The sequence below is a fragment of the Dasypus novemcinctus genome, chromosome 1, assembly GCF_030445035.2.
Source record: "Dasypus novemcinctus isolate mDasNov1 chromosome 1, mDasNov1.1.hap2, whole genome shotgun sequence".
Classification (NCBI taxonomy): Eukaryota; Metazoa; Chordata; class Mammalia; order Cingulata; family Dasypodidae; genus Dasypus; species Dasypus novemcinctus.
This window is the reverse complement of record NC_080673.1, coordinates 199,443,137-199,466,007: the sequence shown is the minus strand read 5'-3', so window position 1 is coordinate 199,466,007 and position 22,871 is coordinate 199,443,137. Positions and strand designations below refer to the sequence as shown.

Sequence of the window (22,871 nt, the reverse complement as noted above, 5' to 3'; positions counted from 1 at the left end):
AAAGTGAGAAAGGGTTTCTTGTGAACAGAAATTGAACTGGGGAAAGACTTGGTTGCTTTTTCCATTATAGCTAATTCATTTTCCAAGATCTGGTTCAAATGATGGAAAGTTTGTTTATTTTCACCCACTCTAATATCCACTGAACACCTTTTATATGTAGGAGTTCTGCTAGGTCCTGGGAATGGAATGGTCCTTGTCCTCGTAGGACTGTCATGTATTAATTAATTGCTTTACTTTATGCTAGGCCCTGGCTTTCTATGTTTGCTCACAACACCTAAGAGGTTTTATTGGTAAGACAATGAAGATTCAGAGAGGGTAAGTACCTGGCCCAAAGGCACAGAGTTTTAAACGCCAGACCTGTTAAAATGAGGTCAAAAGTGCCCATCTTCAGAGTTGGTTGAAGGATTAAATGTGATTGATTGAGTCATTCAGATCTACTCAGAAAGTCCTTCCTTGGTCTCCCTTACCTACTTAACTTTTTTTCAAAACACGTATCACTTGACATATTGCTTATTTTCTGTTTATTATTGGTCTCCTCCCATGGGAGCAGGGACTTGGTTGTTCATGGCTATGTCCCAGGGCCTATAATTGTGCCTGGTCCATGGTAGGCACTCAATAAGTATTTCTTGAATGAATTTGTTGATAATTGAAGTGTTTAGCTCAGTGCTTGTAAAGAGAAAGTGTCCAATATTCCATCCCTCCTCTTGCTCTCACGAGATCTACTGGAATATATTTTGTGCAAATGACATTGCTTGGTAAACATTGTGGTTTTCTTTTCTTGTCAAAATTAATAGACACTCTCAAGTTAAATAGATAAACAACATGAAAAGTTAGTGTACAAAGGAGAATGTGCTATTAGTACTCAAAATCATGTTCATATTAATAAATAAATGTGGTCAAAATTTAAAAATAACACTGAAATCCATTTAAAAATTACAAATAAAAAAGTAATAGCTATTTTTGTTGATTGTTCTATGAAGTGGATATTCCCATATTTAGCCTCTGGGAAGGTGTATTGGAACAATTTTTTAGGAAATAAATTTTGCAGTATGTGACAAGAGTCCTTAAAATATTTTCACCCAATGGTTAAGTAATATAATAAAATATCCCCAAATGGGGTATTTATAGATATAGTTATAAAATTATGCTCATTATCACATGGAAAATTGTTTTATTTCAGGAATTTAGTGTGAAAAGAAAAGAAAGAAAAGAAAAAAAATGTATGTACTATACAATGAGAGTTCCCTTGGATGAAATATGTCTGCATAGAAAACACTGATGTGAAATGTACCAAAACTTTAGCACAGATAACCCTGTAATCCCAGTGGTGATTAATTTGCATCTTCTGCATTTAGAATATTAAACACTAACATAAGTTTTACTTACAAATAAAATTCCTTCTATAAGTTCAGAGCATTTGCATTTACAAGATATTTTCTTAATATTATTTTTGTAGCCTCTAATATCCCTTTTAGGTAAGTATGTTAGGGATTATTACTTCCATTTTGTATTATAGTTGTAGTTAGGAAGAGGCTCAGAGAGGTTGTATGACTTCTTCATTACCACCCAGCTAGCAGTTAGCAAAATTGGGTCTAGAATCTAGGTAAAATGATATAGTATTATAAGAAATATATGAACTCGAATTCTGGCTTACGGTATGGGATGGGCATTGGGTGAAATTCGTATGAAAGCCCTTAGCCTGATGCCAGGCTCATAGTAAATCTACACAAATCTTAGAGGCCCCCATCCCTGCCAGGCCCTATACATGTTTGGTCCACAGGGTCAGGCCTTCACCCACCTCTTCCAGCCTCATCCACGAGTTCCAATTTTGCCCCTCGACAGAGATAGAGGTCTTGGTATCTATTGAAAGGGAAGTGTCCATCACACCCTTGAAATAGCGCGTATCTGTGAAAGAGAAAAACATTATAGTCATACCTTTACGTGCACTCAGTACATTATAATTTAGAAAATATGTGCATATCTATTAGCTCATTGAATTTTTTTTTTGAGAGTCTGAGACCGTGGATTGAACTCATGACCTAATATGTGGGAAGCCTGCACTCAATCACTGAACTACATCAGCTCCCTCACTGAATTATAATAAGCAATTCTACTTCCACTTAACAGACGAGGAGACTGAGGCTCAAAGAGGAGAAATTCTTTCTCTAGATTCACATGAGTAAATGCTGAAGTCTGCATTTGAACACTCATCATTCTCTTACCCGCTTGGGAAATTCTACTTTTCCTTTAAGAATTAGGCTGTCATAGCCTTTCAAAATCTTCCTAATTTCCATCTACCCACACCTGACCCCTGGCTCTCCTTTCTGTATAGTACATTTAGCACATTCTATCATATTTATCTGTTGGTTGTCTGTTTCTCCCGTGAGATGGTGGCATTCCTTAGAGTACAAATTATGTCTTGTTTATCTGTTTCCCCTGATCCTGATATAGTAACTGGTAACTGGTTGGGCAGGAAAGGGTTAACTCAGCAGGTCTGGGTTATCCAAACCTTGCTAATTGTTTAAAAACAAAAAAAGGTCTGTCTTTAGTTGGAGCCTTTGGCCAGCTCAAGGGAGATAAACTCTGAATCCTTGCAATTTTATGCTTGATAAGAGTTTTTGCATACCTGAGGCCTTGGACTCTGCTGTACCAGTTTAACTGGATTTACGTTGACAGTGCCGTTTATGGAGAAGGACTGCTTTTTGTTGTTTCTTTCATGTTTTTTCCTGAGGGTGTAGGGATTGGAGATTGGAGTCTGAATAAATGAGACCATTAAGATTTAGGTCTTCCTAGTTGGCCTTCAAGATTCAGGTGAGCTTCCCTGGCTGGCTATCAAGATTCAGGTGAGCTTCTGTTGTTGGCAACACGTTGCATGTGTTGTCACTTACCATTTCTGGGAGAATTGAGTATATCCTTGTGTGATTCCATTGAGAGGGGACACCTGGAAATGTGCCTATTTTATCCTGGACTTCCCCATGTGCCTTTTATCTTTGCTGAATTTTAAATTGCATCCTTCCACTGAAATAAACTTTAACTGTGAGTATAACAGCTTTGTCTGAGTCCTGTGAATCTATCAAATCGTCAAGCCCAAGTGTGGTCTTGTGGTCCCCCAATGTACTGACACGGAGTAGATTCTCAGTAAATGTTTACTGAATGAGTGAACAAATGATTCTCTTTAAAGAAACTTCTGTAGATTCATTTCAGGGGACCAGGCTATCAGATATCAATAATGCTTCTTGTTTACCTGTTCAGCAGCGTGTGTTACCTAAGCTTCAGAGACCATGAGGAACTTGCTCAATGCCTCCAAGTTAGAAAGAGGTACTTAGATGTGAAATGAAGCCTTCTTTACTCTTAACATGCATGGCTTTGCTGCCAATGCTACTCATATGCAGGCAACATACGAAATGAATCAACCAAGTTAATAGGATTCTCCTCGTCCCTATGCGAGCACTACCCTAACAGGTCAGCTATCCATATCCCTGCTCCCCACCTTCTGCCATGAACATCAGTGGTTCCTAAGACTCAAGAAGGGCATCATGATAACAATAGCTTACAGTTATAGAGCTTTGACTCTGTGCCAAGTCTTCCGGTGAGAACTTGACATGCATCACCTCATGCACTCTTCAGAACAATCCTATGGGGTATTATTATCAAGTCTATTTTCTGATAGAGAGAAAATGAGTATGAAGGTCACATAACTTATAAGCAATGGAGGCAGCATTTTAACCTGGGTTTTAAAAATTCAGAATATATACCTTCAACCACTATGCACATTGCAGCATGGTCAAGCACTTTAAAATTTTAGGCAGACCCCAAATATTACCTGCATATTCAGATTCCTTTATAGGTCTGGCTGGTAAAATTTTCATTGACTGACACACCTCTGCCATCTGGAGCTCGGGCTCTTCATAGTCATCATCACTGTGGCCCTTTGCTCCATCCAGGGCTGCAATAAAATTCTCATCCTAAAAAGGAGGGAACATTCAAGTAAGCCAAGGGAAGATATAATGAGGACAAAGATTACAGGATATAGCACTAACTAGAAGAGCAGTTAGATTATCTTGGCTGGGAGTAAAATATTTAAAGGTCCAGGACCTGATACAGTAAAGGTTATTTTTGTGGTAGAAAGGATTGTAAAGATTTCACCCAAGGTTGCATCTCCTAGTTATTCAGCCAAATACTCAGCTAGGTATTACTGGGAAGGGCATTACAGATGTGCCGAAGGTTATTAATCAGCTGACTTTTAAGTACGGAGATTATCCTCAATTATTCGGGTAGGTCCAAGTAATCACATAAGCCCATAAATACAGAAAAGGATCTATTCACAGATGACATGATATTTTATATAGAAAATCCTAAGGAATACACTAAAAAAAAAACCCCAAAAAACACTGGAGCTAATAAATTCAGCAAGGTTTCAGGATCAATATACAAGATCGATACACAAAACTCAATTGTTTTTCTTTACCCTAACAATGAACAACTTAAAAATGAAATTTTAGAAGTCCATTTACAATAATATAAAAAAAATAAAATATTTAGGAATCAATTTAACAAAATAAGTGCAAGACTTTACCCTGAAAATTGTTAAACATTGTTGAAAGAAATTAAAGGAGATATAAAAAAAAGTGAACAACCCATGTTATGGATTGGAAGACCTAATATTGGTAAAATGACAATTCTGTTAAAATTTATGTACAGGTTAAAAACAATCCCTGTCAAAATTCCAGCTGATATTTGTTTATAGAAATTGACAAATTAATTCTAAAGTTCACACGGAAATGCAAGGGACCCAAATTAGTGAAAACGACCCTGAAAAAGAACAAAATTAGAGGCTCACATTTCCTGATTTGAAAAATTATTACATAGATTTAGTAATCAAAAGAGTGTGGTATTGGCATAGTGAAAGACATTATAGATTAAATGGAATAAAATTGGAAGTCCAGACATAAACCCTCACATTTATTGTGTTCCAAAACAATTCAATGGGGGAACAAGAGTTTTTTTTAAGAAATAGTGTGGGGACAACAGGCTGTCCAAATGCAAAAATATGAAGTTGGACCCCTTTTCACACCATACACAAAAATTAACTCCAAATGGCTTGTGTACATAAATGCAAGTGCTAAAACTATATAACTTTTAGGAAAAAAAACATTGGAGTAAATCTTTGTAACTTGGGTTAGGTAATGGTGTTTGTAGATATGACAACACCAAAAGCAAAAGTAACAAAAGACAAAAAAACAGGTACTTTGGACTTCATCAAAATAAGAAACTTTTGTACATCATGTGACATTACCAAGAAAGTGAAAAAGACAACCACAGGATGGTAGAAAATATTTACCTTTCATATGTCTGATAAAGGACTTATATCCAAAATCTGTAAAGAACTAATCCATTCCTGTGGGTGTGAGATGCTTTTGACTGGACTACGTCAGTCAGGCATGACCCAGGTTGAGTCTTTGCTCTTATTTTAGTTTGCCAAAGCTGCTGATGCAAACAAAGTACCAGAAAATATGTTGGATTTTATAAAGGGATTTATTGGGGTAAAACTTTACATTTCCAAGGTCACGAAAGTCCAGATCAGGGCACCATAAGAGGCACTTCCTCTCCAAAGTCAGCTATTGTTGATTCTGTTGTCCAGGCAAGTGACAAAAGCAAGATGGCTGCCAATCTCTGTGGAGCTCTCAGCCTTCCCCTCTGGGCTCACTGTTTTCTCTTGAGCTGCTTCGTGGGCCCAGCCTCTTGGGGGCTTTGTGGTTAAGCAATCCTCTAGTCCTCCTACATGGCAGGATCAAATATGGTAGCTTCCTTTTCCTGTATCTGTTTGTGCTTCTATTTATATCAGATCCAGCAAAGAGGCAGAGACTCAACCTAAGTCAGGCCTCACTGACGTAGTCCAATCAAAAGCCCTAAAGTGATCTTATCAAGTAATCTAATCAAAGTCCCCTCAGCTGAATTTTATACAATCAAAGGGTACCACATCATAGGAATAGATTACAAACATAATCTTCCTCTTTTTGGAATTCATAAAATAACATGCAACTGCCACAGCCCTTTTGCTAGGTCTGATATAAATGGAGGTCTGATATAAATGGAGATACGGAGAGATACGGAGGAAGCCTCCATATCAATCCCGCCATGTGAAAAGGAGGAAAACAGAGAAGCCCTGAGGGTTGACAGAAGCCCCAGAGTCTGGAATCAGCAGAACAAAGAGGCACAGGAAGAGGCCCCCAAGGGCTCATGGAGCAGCTCAAGAGGAGACGAGCTCACAGGGGAACTCTGGAAGAAAGAGGAGCAGCCGAGACTGAGAGGAGGCTGGGAAAGAGAAAAGCCCTATGCCTTGTTGCCCACAGCTGAGCTCCAGGAGACAGTAGATTCTGGAGAGAAAGGCAGAGACCTCTGCACAGGTCAGCAGCCATCTTGCTTTGCCATGTGACAGGACCCTGAGACGTCATCTCTGCTGATGCCTTGATGTGGACATTTCAGGATTACAGAACTGTTAGCTTTTACCCCAAATAAATACCCTTTATAAAAGTTAACACATTTCTGGCACTTTGTTTTGGAAGCCCTTTGGCAAACTAAGACAATTACATTGATATGAAATGTCCATTGTAGGGAAATTTATAGACACAATGTAGATTAGTGGTGGCCTGGGGTTGGGGGGAAGTTGAGGTGGGAATTGAAGATGACTGCTAATGGGTATAGGATTTTTATTGGGGTTGATGAAATATCCTAAAATTGATTGTGATGATGGTTGCAGAATGCTGTGAATATACTAAAAAACACTGAATATATATTTTAAATGAATTGTACCTTATGTGAATTACATCTCAATAAAGTGTTAATACAAAATAGCAGAAGAGGAAGGCATAGAGTCAGTCAGAGAAATACAGGGAAAGAGGAAAAAAGAGGTATTCGATGTGTTAGGAGGATTTGATGTATGATCTCACACGCAAAAACAGGAGAGAAGGCTCTAGGAAATAAGGCCCCCAAGTGACAGCTAGTAAGGAAATGAGAATCTCAATCCTAGAACAGCAAGGAGCTGGATTCTGCCAACAACCTGAGTGACCTTGGAAGCAGGTTCCTCCCCATTGTCTTCAGAAGGGAATACAGCCCTATCAACACCTTGACTTCAGTTTTATGAGACTCAAAGCAAAGGAACCAGCTGAGCCACACTGTGCCCAGGTTTCTGACAGTAGAAACTTTGAAATAAAAAATAGGTGCTGTTGTAAACTGCTAAATTGTGGTAATTTGTCACCGTGGCAATAGAAAATTAATGCAGTCCTATAGGTTTCTAACCTTAAGGGTGAACTCTCAGGAAGTGGCAGCACTCTGTGTACATTGCTCTGATATATGTGAATATATAAAAGGTAAAGCAATTGGCAAAATTTTGTGTGAAGTCTGGCACAATGTTCAAAATTTTAGTGCATTCGGTCAGTTTTAGGTTTGAGAGTTTAGGCCAAATTTAGGGTTTAGAAAATTCTATGGATTCATTGGGCAAGGCTGTCATTTTTTCATTGCAGGTACAGAAGCAAGAGGACAGCTTATGGACCATTGGTGTTGCTCAGCATTTACGAGCAATTGGAGTGGAGTAAGAGTCCCTGGACACAAAGACTTTGGCTAATGTCTCAACTTTGTCACATTGTAGACATGTATTTGTCCTGAGCTTCGGTGTCTTCATCTGTCAGATGGAATCCTTCCTATTAGGAAGGGCTATTAGGAAGAATGGTTGGCCTGGAGGGTGGCTTTAAACATTTCTCTTTGAGACCCTTCTCAAAGGCTGTGGGTCTGATTGCTGAGCATGGTAGGAACAGGTGCCAGTCTACAGTAGAGCTCAGCCTAATCATCACCATAGACATTGCCAAATAGCAATTCTGGAATCTGCACCTATCCCTCGGGACCTGGAGCCAGCATTGTGCCTTGTTTAAGCAGGGATACTAACTCCTGATCTTGCATTCTTCAATGATTACACAGAGTGGCCAAATCATAATTCATACTCCCGGAGCTCAAAGGAGGAGAGACACCTCCAAATGAAAGGTGACAGTTGCCCTGAAATGCTGATTTATTCTGTGTCCTGTACTGTCTCCTTTGAACGGCTGTCATAGGATGTGGGTGGTTTCCTGGTTACAGTACTGGGTTGGGAGGGTATTGACAATGGGAGAAGGCTGTAAAACATAATGGGAAAATCTTTAACTTCTTATAATGTATGCTAAAACTCCAAAAAATTCTTAAAATGTCTAAGATTCCAAATAGGCATGGCAGGCCATGACAGGTCCAGTTATAAGAGATTTTTCACTCACATTTCCCAAATAAGCCCTCTCCATTAAGGCCTTTTATCCTTCTTTTATGAATACAGAAATGGGAATTGGTGCCTTCTCAAAGCCACACAGATCATAGGTGCCACGCATAGACAGAAATGGGGCTTCCCACCACATCCCCACTGGAACCTAGTGCTGGGGATTTAAAATTGATCTGCACCCAGAAAATGATGGGCAGAGAAAGAATCTGGGGACTTTCCTAATGTTGCCATGTCTGTGATCTTGACTTCTGCCTGGATAGCACAATGTTGACAAGTGCAACCCTGGGATTGTAAAACCTTTTAATCTGCAGAGAGTGCTTCAATTCTTTGCAGCCAATTACAGCCATGTCCGCAGAATCTTTCTTCCACACTGCATGGGTGCTTGCAGCACTCAAAGGCTTTCTTTGGACTACTTTTTTTTTTTTTTTTACAGTCAATGCCTGGAAACTTAGTAGTTATAGCTTTCTAGCATGCTTGTTCAATAAATGAGTGCATAATCGATTTTAACTAGGTTTAGGGTGTAATTATCTCTGTGTGTGATGTAAACATTTCCATTTATACTGTAATTTGTCTGGTTATAGAATTTATATATATTGGGGGCTGCTGGAAACTTAACTTTGAGTTAGATGGATAGACATAAATACACACATACTCACAGAGTAATTATAATTACATATGATTTGAGAGTGTCTTTGGCAACCAGAAATGTCTTTAAATGAGATAATGCATGTTAAGCTTTGAGTAAAATGCCAAATGGTAAGCATTCAATATATAGTTACTATAAATGTTACTATGATTGCTATAACTATTATTAAAGAAAGTTGGTGGTAAGGGAAAGAACAAACCTGCCTACCAACCCTGCTTTCTTCCCCTCCCCTCTAAAGTCCCTCTTACATTTGTTAGCCCTTGGTATGTGATAGGTGCTTTATGTACTTTATTTTATTATATAAACAGAACAATCTATGAGAAAATTTTATTAGGTGGAGGGATCTAGAATTAGACAAGCTTGAGTTTTAATTCTAGCTCTGCATTTTCCTACTTCTTAAATTTGGTTGGGCAAGTTGATTACCTGCTCCAAGCCTCAGTGTATGACTTTTTCTATCGTTGCTGTGTCTAAGCAGTTGGGTGAAGTAAAACCTAGCTACATGATAAATCCAGTTTCCAAGGAAGCAATAGCACAGGAGGAACTCACCATGTCCCTATCTGGAAGGATTTTGGGTTTCCCTTTGGCTCAGATCAATTCTGCTCATTTGATGCATGGGTGCAAGATGTAATTTAGCAAGTCTAGGTTCTCCATGGGCAACATAGAGAGGCAGGTGAGGAACCTGAAGACATAACACTTTGCTTTTCAATGTGCTAGCCCTTGATTCCCACCAAAGGGCTCCCCAAGGAAGGCAAAGCCTGAGTCTTTCATGAGCTGAGAAACCAGATGAGTTATTATGTTAAGTTTACCAAATGCAAAGAACTCTGGCACAAGGGACCAAGGCAATGAGTCAGTATCAAGAACAGGCTAGATCCTCTTGACATAGAGGTGCAATGGACACAACCAATCCAATGTCCACATAGAAGAGGTGGCATTGGATTGGGAAAAGTGGACATGGTGGACGATGGGTATGGGGAAAGGCAGGAAGAGATGAGAGGTGGAGGCGTCTTTGCGACATGGAGCTGCCCTGGATGGTGCTTCAGAGGTAATCACCGGACATGGTAAATCCTCACAGGGCCCACTGGATGGAATGGAGGAGAGTATGGGCCATGATGTGGACCATTGACTATGAGGTGCAGAGGTACCCAAAGATGTACTTACCAAATCCAATGGATGTGTCATGATGATGGGAACGAGTGTTGTTGGGGGGGGGAGAGGGGGGGTGGGGAGTGGGGCTGAATGGGACCTCACATATATATTTTTAATGTAATATTATTACAAAGTCAATTAAAAAAAAATAAATGAGAAACATAAAAAAAAAAAAAAAAAAAAAGAACAGGCTAGAAGGGGCGAGCCTGGGCACCAAAAGGAAACAAAGGTTAAGTCACCTGGGCACAAAACCAGAGCAGAACTATTTGCAGGACCAAGTTGATGCTATGCCCCAGTGATAGGGTGGTACTGCTGTGAAGCCCTGCCTCCTCGGTCTGCTATCAGGAGGTAAGCAGAGCTGGAAGTGGGGAGTCCTTGGATGGGACATCAGGTGACCCTGGCCTACTTAGAGGCAGCATGGCTTGGGAATCACCCAGTCCTAGATTTAAATTTGTAGATCCACTTTACAACCTTGGGGAGGTGACCGAGGTTCATCTGTTAAATGGAGATGACAAAACCTAACTTATTCATTGTTGTCGGAGATTAACTGATTGAGAAAGTGAATACACACACGCACGCATACACACACACATATATGCTCTACTTAGGCATCTGCCACTTGACAAGAAGTCAGTAAATGTTAGATTCTTCCTGGTAAGTGGAGCCAAGTGGATCCAGGGCAAAGCAAAACTGCTGGAAGGTGAATTCCAGAGTCTTCAGGATCAACCCAGCAAAGGGAGGGAATGTGATTGGGCTCTTCTCTACATAGGTTCAGCATTTCACACAGCAGTGAGTTCTGAGATGGAGCGCGGGCATGAGGTTCCTTTGGAATTTGATAGCTGTATGTTTTTTGCACAAGGTACCCTTTATGTACTGCTCTGGATTCTCAGAACATATCCCCTGGGTAAAGTCTTAGGCCTGCTAGAAGAATGGGCCATGAGACCAAGACCATTTTCATCCAGTCCCCTTACTAGACTTCCTGGGGACAAGGCATGATGGGACAGGCAGGAGGAACAACGGCCTCCACTCAGGTCTAAAGACAACAGAGACCAGATTGCAGGGAATTTTGCCTCTGTGACCAGTGTTTTGGTATATTTCTTTCCAGAAAGAGAGGGACAGAGAACTTTGTTTTATATGTAGCAAATTATATCCAATAATCTATTAACGTATTTATTATCAATTATTTGTCAATCTCAGGGGTTCTTAACTAATGGCCCAGTATTCTTTATCCACGAATCTCCTAATGTATAAAATAGTGTTTTTATGTGTATACGTGCATTCCTGGGGTAAGAGTCCCTAGCTTTAATTAGACTCTTAAAGATGTCCTTCAAACAGTAAAGGATCTCTACTTCCTGGCATTTTCGGGACTTGGAGTTGTCCTAAATGATATTGCAGGGACAGATGCTGGATGTCATACATCCTGCCATAACCCAGTTAATGTACTGGGGGAGAGTGTAAACTACGATGTAAACTATAATCCATGTGGTGCAGCAGTGCTCCAAAATGTATTCACCAAATGCAATGCATGTGCCACAATGATGACAGAGGTTGTTGATGTGGGAGGAGTGGGGGGGTGGAGGGGGTGTGGAGTATATGGGAACCTCTTACATTTTTTAATGTAACATTTTTTGTGATCTATGTATCTTTTAAAAAAAAGACAATTTAATAAAAAAAATAAAAACAACAAAAAAACAATAAAGGATCAAGGATTTCACAGGCAGATTCTCTCTTAATCTGTATCTATTACTATCATCATCTGTAAAGACATAGGTTAAAACTATCTAAGTTACATATATAATTTAATAATTATTTATAATGTTAGATATTTGAATTCATGTTATTAATTTTCATCTTTTTCTTTAGTCATGAAAATTCTTTTTAAATATTAGAAATGGTTTCAAAGTATGGATATACCATACTCTAAACTACTTCTCTACTATTGAATATTTAGCATGATTCCAATGTGTTGCCATTTAATATTTATTACTATCAGATATAAGTGAATGTGTTTAAATATTAGTTCAATTTTAACCTAGTTCGTTAGTTTAAATTCCTAACCGTGAAATTATTGGGCCAAGGAAAATGAATATTTTTATATATCTTAGTAAATATTATGAAATTGCTTTCCAGAAAGTTTATTTCAAATTAAAATTTGGCCATCAGTGTTAAGATGTTTCTCATCACACACTTGCCTCCCACCTCCATGTGTTGGTATTTTCACAGTCTTCAATCTCTGCAATGACCATGTGAATTAATTTTCATCTTCATCTTATAGCTGAGGAATTGGAATACAATTTTATACCCAAGAAGTGAAATGCAGTTGCACTTTTCACTGCCGGGAAAGTCTGCCATTTGAAAAGGGTTTTGTTTTTTTTTTAATTTACCAAGCACCTTAAGAACAAAACCACACACACACAAATTTACTTTATAAATAAAAAAAACTGGAGAAATAGGTAAAGAAAGTTGCAAACTCACATAATCAGGAAGAGGATCACTAATAGTCTGGTACTGGCCTGCCAAAAAAAAAAAAAAGACCAAACTGTTATTGCAATCACTGAGGTAGCTGAAAACATTAAAAGCATTGGTCCCTACTTTTATACCAGCCATTTTGTGCTCATTTCAATTATTGTTCCTTTACTGTAATTTTTTCAAATAGCATTTCCTATTCTGCATGCAGCTCTTGTAACATAGGAACAATGGAAAAGGAGAAACGAAAATCAAATTCAAGATGAATCACTACTGAGCCCATGGAGGAAAGATGAAGGTAGATCTTTCTAGAGCTCTTTCGACACACACTCAAATTTCCCCTGAAGGACATCCCATGTCAGTTGCACCCACAGCCATGACTCAGGGTCACCTCCACTAACTGGAGGTTCATTTTTCCTGCCTCCCCTCCCCATCAGGACATGACATGTAACAATCTGTGCGTGTATGTGCCTCCCTGTATAGTCCAGAAGTATTTTGAGGGCAGGGGTCATATCTATTAATCTATCTATCCCTGGCTGTAGGAATAAGGCAACAATTGAACAAATGAGTTCTTTTTTTTTTTTTCCAACTTTATTTTTAAGAAAGTTTTAGATTACAGAAAAGTTACATTGAAAATATAGCGGGTTTCCATAACCCCGTCCCCCTCCTTCACATTTTCCCCATTCATAACACCTTATGTTAGTGTGGTACATTTGTTACAATTGACGAACAAATAGTGAAGCATTGCTGCTAACCATGGTCTGTAGTTTATAATGGTTTATACTTTGCACTGTACAATTTTATGGGTTTTGACAAAATATGTAATGGCAAACAGATGAGTTCTTGATAGGTATTTGTTGAATAAATATTTTCCCCTTGAGAAACTCTTAACTCTCTCATTTGGACTTGTTTTATGAAAGATTGTTTGAAGGTCATGTAACCCACTTAATGTTCTGTGTTTTAAATTTTGCTCTCAGATTATGCAAAACCACCAAACAACTGCTCACTTGACCTTTAGGTTTTTTGGTTGCTCAAAGACTTGGTTTCCTTAAATTGCATTTTAATTTCACCCTATTTAGCCTGCATTGAGGAGCATTATAAGCAGAAATTGTTCCTATTACATTCTTCATTAGCATAAATGTGTGAAGTTTCTTTCCGCTGCCTGCTTTGATTTTATGGACAACACCAATTCCAGAAAAGATCTTATTTCTTTTCTTCCTTTGGCTGCTATGATGATTAATTTTGTGTGTCAAGTTGGCTAGGCTATGGTGTCTAGTTGTTTGGTCAAACACTAGTTTATATCTTATTGTGAAGATATTAGCATCTATGACCAGATAAAATGGGATTAGCATCAAGATCAGACCAGTTGACTTTAAGTAAAAGAAACGGCCTTCCATTACAGGGGTTCTTTCCAAGGAGACCCTGAGCTTGAACAGAAATTCAAAAAAAAACATTATTTTTGCGGAAACGTGTTGGTGTATATATATTTATTAAGTAATAAACAGTATATTGTGGACTTAGTAAGGGGTCTGTGGTATTCATCTGACTGGCAGAGGGGTCCATGGAACAAAAAAGATGAAGAATCGGTATTCATCTGACTGGCAGAGGGGTCCATGGAACAAAAAAGATGAAGAATCTTTGCTCCATCATGTGGGTGGACCTCATCCAATCAGTTGAGGGCCTTATGAGCAAAGAACTCAGGTTTTCAGATTAAAGAACTTTTTTCTGAAGACTGAACTGTCAACTGCCCTGAGTTTTAAGCTATTAGCCTCTCCAGTTGATTTGGGACCCAAGACTGCAACATCAGGTTTTACTGGAATTTCCAGCATAACTGCCTACCTTAGAGATTTTTGGATTTGCTAGTCCCAACATTTGCATGAACTAATTTCTTAAATAAATCACACACATGTATATGTTTAGGTATAGGTATAGGCATATGTTTATATATAGACATATGTAGCAGTTTGATATAGTTATGAATTCCAAAAATAGATATTGGATTGTTTGTAATCTGGTCTGTTACTGGGCATGATTGAGTTATGACTAGGGCTTTGATTGGGCCACGTCATTAGGGCATTGAGTCCCTGCCCCTTGGTGTGTGGGGACTCACAGAGCCTCAGGGAAAGAGACGGAGCCATTTGCCTGATAGTCTACAGCTGGCCTTGTGGAGAAACCAGAGGAGCCTGGAGGAACCAAGGAAGCCTGAATCCTCGCATATGTCAGCAGCCCTCTTGCTCCAACACATGAAAATAGACTTTGGTGAGGGAAGTAACTTATGCTTCATGGCCTGGTAACTATAAGCTCCTATCCCAAATAAATACCTTTTACTAAAACCAACCAATTTCCGGTATTTTGCATCAGCACCCCTTTGGCTGACTAATACAGTATAGGTATTAGGTATACAAGTATACGAGTATACATATATCCTATTGGTTCTGTTTCTCTGGAGAACCCTGACTGATACAGCTGCTAAGAATTTCAGGGTGAATTTCTGCCCTGTGTCCAGGTACCATACGGAAATGTCACATGATGCGCATCCCGACATCTTGCCCTGGTTTCATTGTTTCATTATTTTCCTGAACTTTTGTCCTTTCACCTTGGATCTCTTGCCTACCATGGGAAAATATGAAATAAACGGTTGTGAATTTTTATCAGCATGCCTGTCAATTGTAGGGTGTCAGATGTACATTAGTCAAAGTTTTGCTTAATGGAAACATAGCTCTTCAGAATTTGCCAAGGACTAGTGCATGGAAGAAGTGCTAACTAACAGGGGCTAATCTTGAAATAATGAGCTTAGAGGAGCAGAGTCCCAGCTGCACCTGCCCCCAGTTCCAGCCCATCCTGGCTGTGGGACTACAACCACCAGGGGGCGCTAATGACACCTTCCTGACCCATCACCAATTATGTCCGTGCTGAGATCACTGGCTGGGAAACTGGCACATTTTCCAGCCCATCAGAGTAGCAATTTGTACTTTCTCCTGAAATGAGTCAAATTAATAAGGTCACCCATTAAAGACTAGCTGGCCCGGAAGGAGCAAAAGACAACAGAATTACTAGGGATTCACTCTGGTCCTGTGATCCAGGAAAATAGCTCCACTGTCTAATTTGGAACTTAATACAATTTCACCTTCGGAAATTGGCCTTATTGAGTATGGTCATTACTTCGACATCCCAATAGAGAGCTGTGAGGTCTCTTAACAGTGTCCAGCAATGCAGCCTTGGACTTCCCCAGGTTCCTTAAATATGTTCCAAGCCACTTTCCTGTCTTTGTTTGCTTTGATCCTGGAATTCCCTTCCTTTCTCTCTTTGCCTTTCATATGCTAAGTGTCCTTTTTTAAAGATACATAGATCACACAAAATGTTACATTAAAAAAATATAGGGGATTCCCATATGCCCCACTCCCTACTACCCCACTTTTCCCACATCAACAGCTCCTTTCGTTAGCGTGGTATATTCATTGCAATTGATGAGTACATTTTGGAGCACTGCTACAGAGCATGAATTACAGTTCACATTGTAGTTTACACTCTCTCACAGTCCATTCGGTAGGTTATGGCAAGATATATAATGTCCTGCATCTGTTCCTGCAATATCATTCAGGAGAACTCTAAGTCCCGAAAATGCCCCCATGTTTATAGTTTATACCTTTCTCCCTCTCCCTGCCTTCAGCAACTCCAGATCTAACTTCCCTGCCTCCTGAGGCTTCTCTCCCTGACTACTCTAGGTCACTTAATCTCACTGAATTGTTAGAGCACTTATTTTCTGTCTGTTATGACATAAACACAGGCAGCATCTGATTACTTCTTAATGTGCATTGCACTGTCCTTCAGGAAAGAATTGTCTCCTTTTTTAAAAAAATTTTTAAAAATTTATTTCTCTCCCCTTCCCTGCCTCCCTACCCCTTCCCCCCCCAGGTTGTCTGCTCTCTGAATCCATTCCTGTATGTTCTTCTGTGTACACTTGTGTCAGCAGTACTTGGAATCTGTGTTTCTTTTTGTTGCGTCATCTTGCTGTGTCAGCTCTCCGTGTGTGCGGCGCCATTCCTGGGCAGGCTGCACTGTTTTTGCGCTGGGCAGCTCTCCTTGTGGGGCGCACTCCTTGTGCATGGGGGTCCCCTACGCAGGGGACACCCCAGCGTGGCATGGCACTCCTTGCGTGTATCAGCACTGCACGTGGGCCAGCTCATCACATGGGCCAGGAGGCCCTCGGTTTGAACCACGGACCTCCTGTGTGGTAGGCGGATGCCCTATTCATTGGACCAAATCCACTTCCCTCTTATCTCTTTACCTCCCACTGTACCTATCTGTGTTACTATCAATGCAAAGTTCTAGAAATGTAATTTTAAAAGCAGAGTTTTAAACCAGTAAACCAGTTCATGTCACTCACTGCACATGAAATGCAGCCCAAATTCATGGCTGGGGCTTCCAGAGCCCAGCAGGACCTGGCTCCAGGTCCCACCCCACCAACTTCATCTCTTTCCAGTTTCTTCCTCACCTCTGACCTCTAGTCACAGCTTTTCAACATCTCATGTACACCCAGTGCTTTCTAGCTCAGAGATTTTGCATAAGCTGTCATTCTATTTAGAATGTTCTTTCCTTGGCTCTGGTCTATGCCTGAATCCCTTTCATCCTGCAGCTCACAATCTGAGATGTCACTTCCCATGAGGGACCTGACCACCAATGTCAGGTACAAATTAAAGAGCACCTCTCCATTCCCCTTCCTCACTACTGGAAGTGCCTTGTATGGCAGTGGTATGCCCAGAGTGCTCACAAACGACATTTCCTAAGGAAGAAATAACCTCATAATAAAGTATATAGTTATAGACCATGGCATCTCCTTTCTCTAAGAAAGTGTAAGTGCCAGGATTTCAGATTCTTGATTGCTCCTGTAAACCAGCTCATAGAAGAGACTTGCATAAGGTAAATGCATAGTAAATAAGCAGTTGGTTCTCGGATATGGCGGGGGAAGAGTGGAATAGATCTGGGAGCCAGAGCAGGACTTCAGGTTGAGCCTGATCTTCTCTCTTGCTGCGCATGGGCTTGGTCCTTGCTCTTGTTCCCTGGAGTCCCATAAGATAAAGTGGCCCATGCACATGTTCTGAGTCTTCCTGGCACTGAAGAGTATGTTGGCTTCTTAGAGAGAGCCATTTTCTCAAAAGATAAAGGGAGTTGCTCAGTAGCTTTTCACATCGCAATCCAGGAAGAGTTATGATTATGTTGGGTTAATACATGGAAGTTCATTCATCACTCACAGATGCTGGAGACAAACAGCTCCAGAGAATAGCTGATTTTCACACACACATCAAGGAAGCCTCTTTTTTTTTTAACCCAACATTCCTTAAAAGCTATTTTTAATATGTGCAATGTAAAGTACATAGAGGTTTCCTGACAGGCAGAAAGCAACTACCTTAGCTCCTTGGTCATCAGCTTGGACACATCTTCTCTTGCCTACAGTGACTGAGCCAAGGATGACAAAGGCTGATGAACAATGCCACTCAAGTTGCAGTTTCCTGATCACTTATACCCATTAAAAAATAATGGAAAAGAAAACAAAACAGAGATTCCAGGGCAAACCAAATGAATCAGTCTGCACTTTTAATAAGCTTCTATGGTGATATTTATTCACACTGAAGTTAGAGACCTCCTGACTTAGAAGCTCCTTCCACTGGAAAGTGAGTGGATAGAAGTTAAATATAGAGACTTTCAGATTATTTTCAGTCAAGAACACTTCAATGAACTCAAGTCTCTGGAGGTGCAAGGCTGGTGTATTTGTCATTGACCACATTTAGTACCTTTGCAGGAACAGGGTAGCTGCCTGAGCCCCAAAGTGTTGCTGCCATGGAATATTCACATATTCACATTTGGAGGAAATCACGGGGGTGAAACAACTCCCACCAGTTCCCATGAAGAGAACTGGTTTATCTAGTGAGAGAAGCAAAATAAAAATAGGAAGCATGCAGAGATTTAGAGTTTTCTATTTCTCTAGGAAGCAAAGTCAGTTAGTAGGTGTAGCAGTTTGATATAGTTCTGAATTCCAAAAATAGATATTGAATTACGTTTATAATCTGGTCTGTACCTGGGCATGACTGAGTTATGATTAGGTCTTTGACTGGGCCACATCATTAGAGCAGATTAAAGGCATGGCAAAAGACAGAGTTGAGGGTTCTTAATGTTGGAGCTTTGATGTTAGAGTTTGATGCTGATGTCTTAAACTGGAGCCCCAGGGAAAGAGACAGAGCCATTCGCCTGATAATCTGCAGCTGACTTTGTAGGAAAAACAGAGGAGCTGATCCCAGAGGAACCCAGGAAGCCTGAACCCTCACAGATGTCAGCAGCCATCTTGCTCCACCACGTGAAAATAGACTTTGGTGAGGGAAATAATTTATGCTTTATGGCCTGGTATCTGTAAACTTCTACCCCAAATAAATACCCTTTATAAAAACCAACCAATTTCTGGTATTTTGCATCATCACTCCTTTGGCTAACTAATACAGAATTTGGTTTGAGGAGGGGGGAAGTGCTTTTGCAATTACCAAAATACTGGAAGGGTTTTATAAATGGGTAAAGGGTATTTTTTGGAGGAATTGTGAAATGCTTAATGGAAAAGGCCTAGATCACTTTGAAGAGACTGTTGATAGGGATATGGGCACTAAAGAGACTTTTTATGATGCCTTAGAAATAAATGATGAAACTATTATTGGAAACTGGAAGAAAGGAAAAAAAATCCATGTTTTAAAAGTTGCAGAGAACTTAACAAGATTGACGCCTGATGTTTTATGAAAGGCAGAATTTGAAAATGGTGAGCCTGGGCATTTAGCTGAAGAACTTTCCAAAGTAAAATTGGAGAATGTGGCTTGGCTTCTCCTTGTGGCTTATAGCAAAATGCTAGATGAGAGAAATATGCTGAGGACTGAATTGTTGGGCACAAAGAAACCAGAAACTGATTCTGGAAATTCCAAACCTCTGGAAATCAAATCTCTAGAAGACAGTGCCCTGTTTGAGGACTTAACTAAACATGGAGCTTGTAAATCAGGATTGAAGATGCAATTTTCTAGGAAAGATTTGTGGAAAGTCTTACTGTCTGATGGCTTGGATCTCTGCTTCTTGTATGCTAAACCAACAAGCTTTTTGAGAGAGCTGAAGGAAAAAAAACCACTGTCAGTTTGGACTAAAATGGACTTGGAAAGGAGAGATTGAAGGAGAAATAGCTTTAAAAGGAAAACTAAGGAAGTTAAGATCTGGAATTAAGACATCGCCTTGGGCCAAGAGAGGAATCCCACCCATGTGTACAGAGAGGGTGAGTTTGCCCCAGCAGTTGAAGAGGGTGGGATGTTTCCACCTGATGTTTGGAGAGAGTTTTTTCACTCTAGGGTACAGAGAGGGTGGAACACATTCCTTAAGGATTAGGAATGTTGAGGTTGATGCCCCATAGGTCTGAGAGGGGCAGGCCTGTCCCCATGGATTAGGGAAGGCTAGGTGGTCAATTCATTGCTCTGAGAGGGTTGAGCCTATATGCCAAAAGTTAGGGGGGATGTTGTCTTCACTTCATTGTACTAAGGGGATTAAGACTCTAACTTAAAGATTGGGTAAAGTGTGGCCATCTCCCCAACACTCTTGTCAGGTGAGGTCTGGAGCTTGGTTGCCACCCAGATGCTTGATGAGGGTAGAACCAAGAAAACAGCCATTGGGTAAAGCCTATGGGAAGTATGGGTAGTCCCAAGAAGAAGAAACCATTATCTTAAGAATGACTTTCAGACTTTGAAATTGAATGGAGGATGCCCTGCAAGTTTACTGACCTGTTCTGGCCCCATAACTCATGTTTCCCTCCAAATTCCTCCTTACAGTAATGAGAATATTTTCCTTTGTCCATTTGTGTATTGGAAGCAGATAAATTGTTTTCTAAGTTTCAGAGGTTTATAGCAGACAGGACTTTGCCCCAAGGCAAACTGTATTTCTTTAAACTGATTGTGATATGATTCTATACATAGCATTGTTACTGATTTAAGGGTTTGGGTTTTTTTTTTTTTTGTATATTGTAATGTCTTTTTGACATTCAGAGGGTGGAGTGTGGCAGTTTGATATGCTTCATGAATTCCAAAAATAGATATTGTATTATGTTTGTAAACTGGTCTGTACCTGGGTATGATTAAATTATGATTAGTACTTTGATTGGGTCACATCAGTAGTGTGCTGAGTGTCTGCTCCTTGCTGGGTGGGAACTCACAGATAAAAGACATGGAAAAGGACAAATTTGGAGTTTTTGATGCTGGAGTTTTGAGCTGGATCCCATGAAGTGAGCACACAGGAGAACACAGAGGAATAGAGACGGCTCTTTAGACATGGCAGAAGCCTCAGGGAGAGAGACAGAGCTGGTTGCCAGATAGTCTACAGCTAGCCTTGTGGAGAGAAGCAAAGCCTAGAGAGCCTCATAGTCTACAGCTGATCTTGTGGAGAAAACAGAGGAGCTGACCTGGAGAGAAATGAATCCTGGGAAGAGAGGAACTCAGGAAGCCTGAACCCTGGCACATTTTGGCAAGACATCTTTTCCAACATGTGGCAAAAGACTTTGGTGAGGGAAGTAACTTATGCTTTATGATCTGGTAACTGTAAGCTTCTACCCCAAATAAATACCCTATATAAAAACCAACTGATTTCTGGTATTTTGCATCAGCACCCCTCTGGCTGACTAATACTATAATAATACATTATTATAATCTCTATTCATTTCCACACTTCTATAGTCAAGCTAACTAAAAATTCTACAAACATTATGCACCAGTACCCATTCTTAACCCTCAGCCTATCTCCCAGTAACCTATATTGCTGGTTTTAACTCCACGTGTTTATTCTTCATATGTAGTCCATATTAGTGAGACCATACAATAGTTGTCCTTTATTATTGTGTCTGGTTTATTTCATTCAGCATAATGTCTTCAAATTTCATCTATGTTATAATTTGTGTCCCAATTTCATTTCTTCTTACAGTAGCGTGGTATTCTATTACTTTGTTTATCCATTCATCATTTGAAGGATATTTGGGGTCGTTTCCACCTTTTGTCAATTGTGAATAACACTGGTATGAACGTCTGTATGCAAATGTTTGTTTGCATCACTGTTTTCAGTTCTGGATATATTCCTAATAGAGGTATTGCTGGATCATATGGAAGTTCTATATAAAACTTCCTGAGGAACTGCCAAACTGTCTTCCACAGAGGCTGCACCATTTTACATTCCCACCAACAGTGAAGGAGTGTTCCTATTTCTCCACATCCTCTCCAGCATTATTGATTTCTGATTTTTTAAATAGTGGCTATTCTGTAAGGTGTGAGATGGTATCTCATTGTAGCTTTGATTTGCATTTCCCTATTAGCTAGTGTATTGAACTTTTTTCATGTACTTTTTGCCATTTGTATTTCCTCTGGAGAAATATCTATTTAAGTTTTTTGTCCATTTTTAAATTGGATTGCTTGCTCTTTTATTATTTATCAAAAATAAATATATCTTTATATAGCATGGAAACCAAACCCTTATTGGATATGTGGTTTCCAAATATTTTCTCCCATTGAATGGGTTGCATTTTCATCTTCTTAAAGTCCTTTGAAGCACAAAAGTGTTTAAGTTTGAGGAGGTACACGCGATACAATTTTTCTTTCATTGCTTGTGCTTTTAGTAAGGCTTAAGAAACTGCCACCTACAACCAGGTCTTGAAGATGTTTGCCTATATTTTCTTCTAGGAGTTTTATGGTTCTAGCTTTTATATTTGGGTTTTTGATCTATTTTGAGTTAATTTTTGTATAAGGTGTGAGATAGGGGTTTTCTTTCTTTCTTTTTTTTGAATATAGATATCCCCTTTCCCCAGCACTGTTTGTTGAAAAGACCATTCTACCCCAATCTGTGGCCTTGATAGCCTTGTCAAAAATCCCTTGGCCATTGATATGAGGGTCATTTTTTTTATTATTATTATTTTTTTAAATACTACATTTAAAAAATATGAGGTCCCATTCAACCCCACCACCCCCACCCCCCACTCCCCCCACAGCAACACTCTCTCCCATCATCATGACACATCCATTGCACCTGGTAAGTACATCTCTGAGCATCACTACAATGAGGGTCTTTTTGGAAACATCAGTTTGGTTTTCCATTTATCTATATGTCTATATTTATGCCAGTACCATGCTGTTTTTACCACTGTAACTGGATAATATAATTTGAAGTCGGAAGTGAAAGTTTTCCAACTTCCTATTTTCATTTTAAGATGTTTCTGATTATTTGGGGCCCTGTACCCTCCCAAATAAATTTGATAATTGGGTT

At 39.7% G+C, this 22,871-nt stretch overlaps 1 protein-coding gene and 1 long non-coding RNA gene across 4 annotated transcripts in view; one reads left to right on the top strand and one right to left on the bottom strand.

The window, feature by feature from the left end:
* LOC139439662 (uncharacterized) overlaps positions 1-8,748 on the top strand; it is a 108,111-nt gene extending 99,363 nt beyond the window's left edge. The window contains exon 3 of the long non-coding RNA XR_011649644.1: positions 7,524-8,748. This is a non-coding gene — a long non-coding RNA (uncharacterized lncRNA). The remainder of the gene's footprint in view (positions 1-7,523) is intronic.
* The window catches only part of CLNK (cytokine dependent hematopoietic cell linker), a 261,778-nt gene that overhangs the window by 67,109 nt on the left and 171,798 nt on the right, over positions 1-22,871 (bottom strand). For all 3 annotated transcript variants that reach the window (XM_058301030.2, XM_071217299.1, XM_058301032.2), the window contains exons 5-7: positions 12,567-12,604; positions 3,824-3,965; positions 1,799-1,905 (exon numbers count right to left, since the gene is read on the bottom strand). In XM_058301030.2, coding sequence (XP_058157013.1) covers positions 1,799-1,905; positions 3,824-3,965; positions 12,567-12,604 — 287 coding nt within the window. The remainder of the gene's footprint in view (positions 1-1,798; positions 1,906-3,823; positions 3,966-12,566; positions 12,605-22,871) is intronic.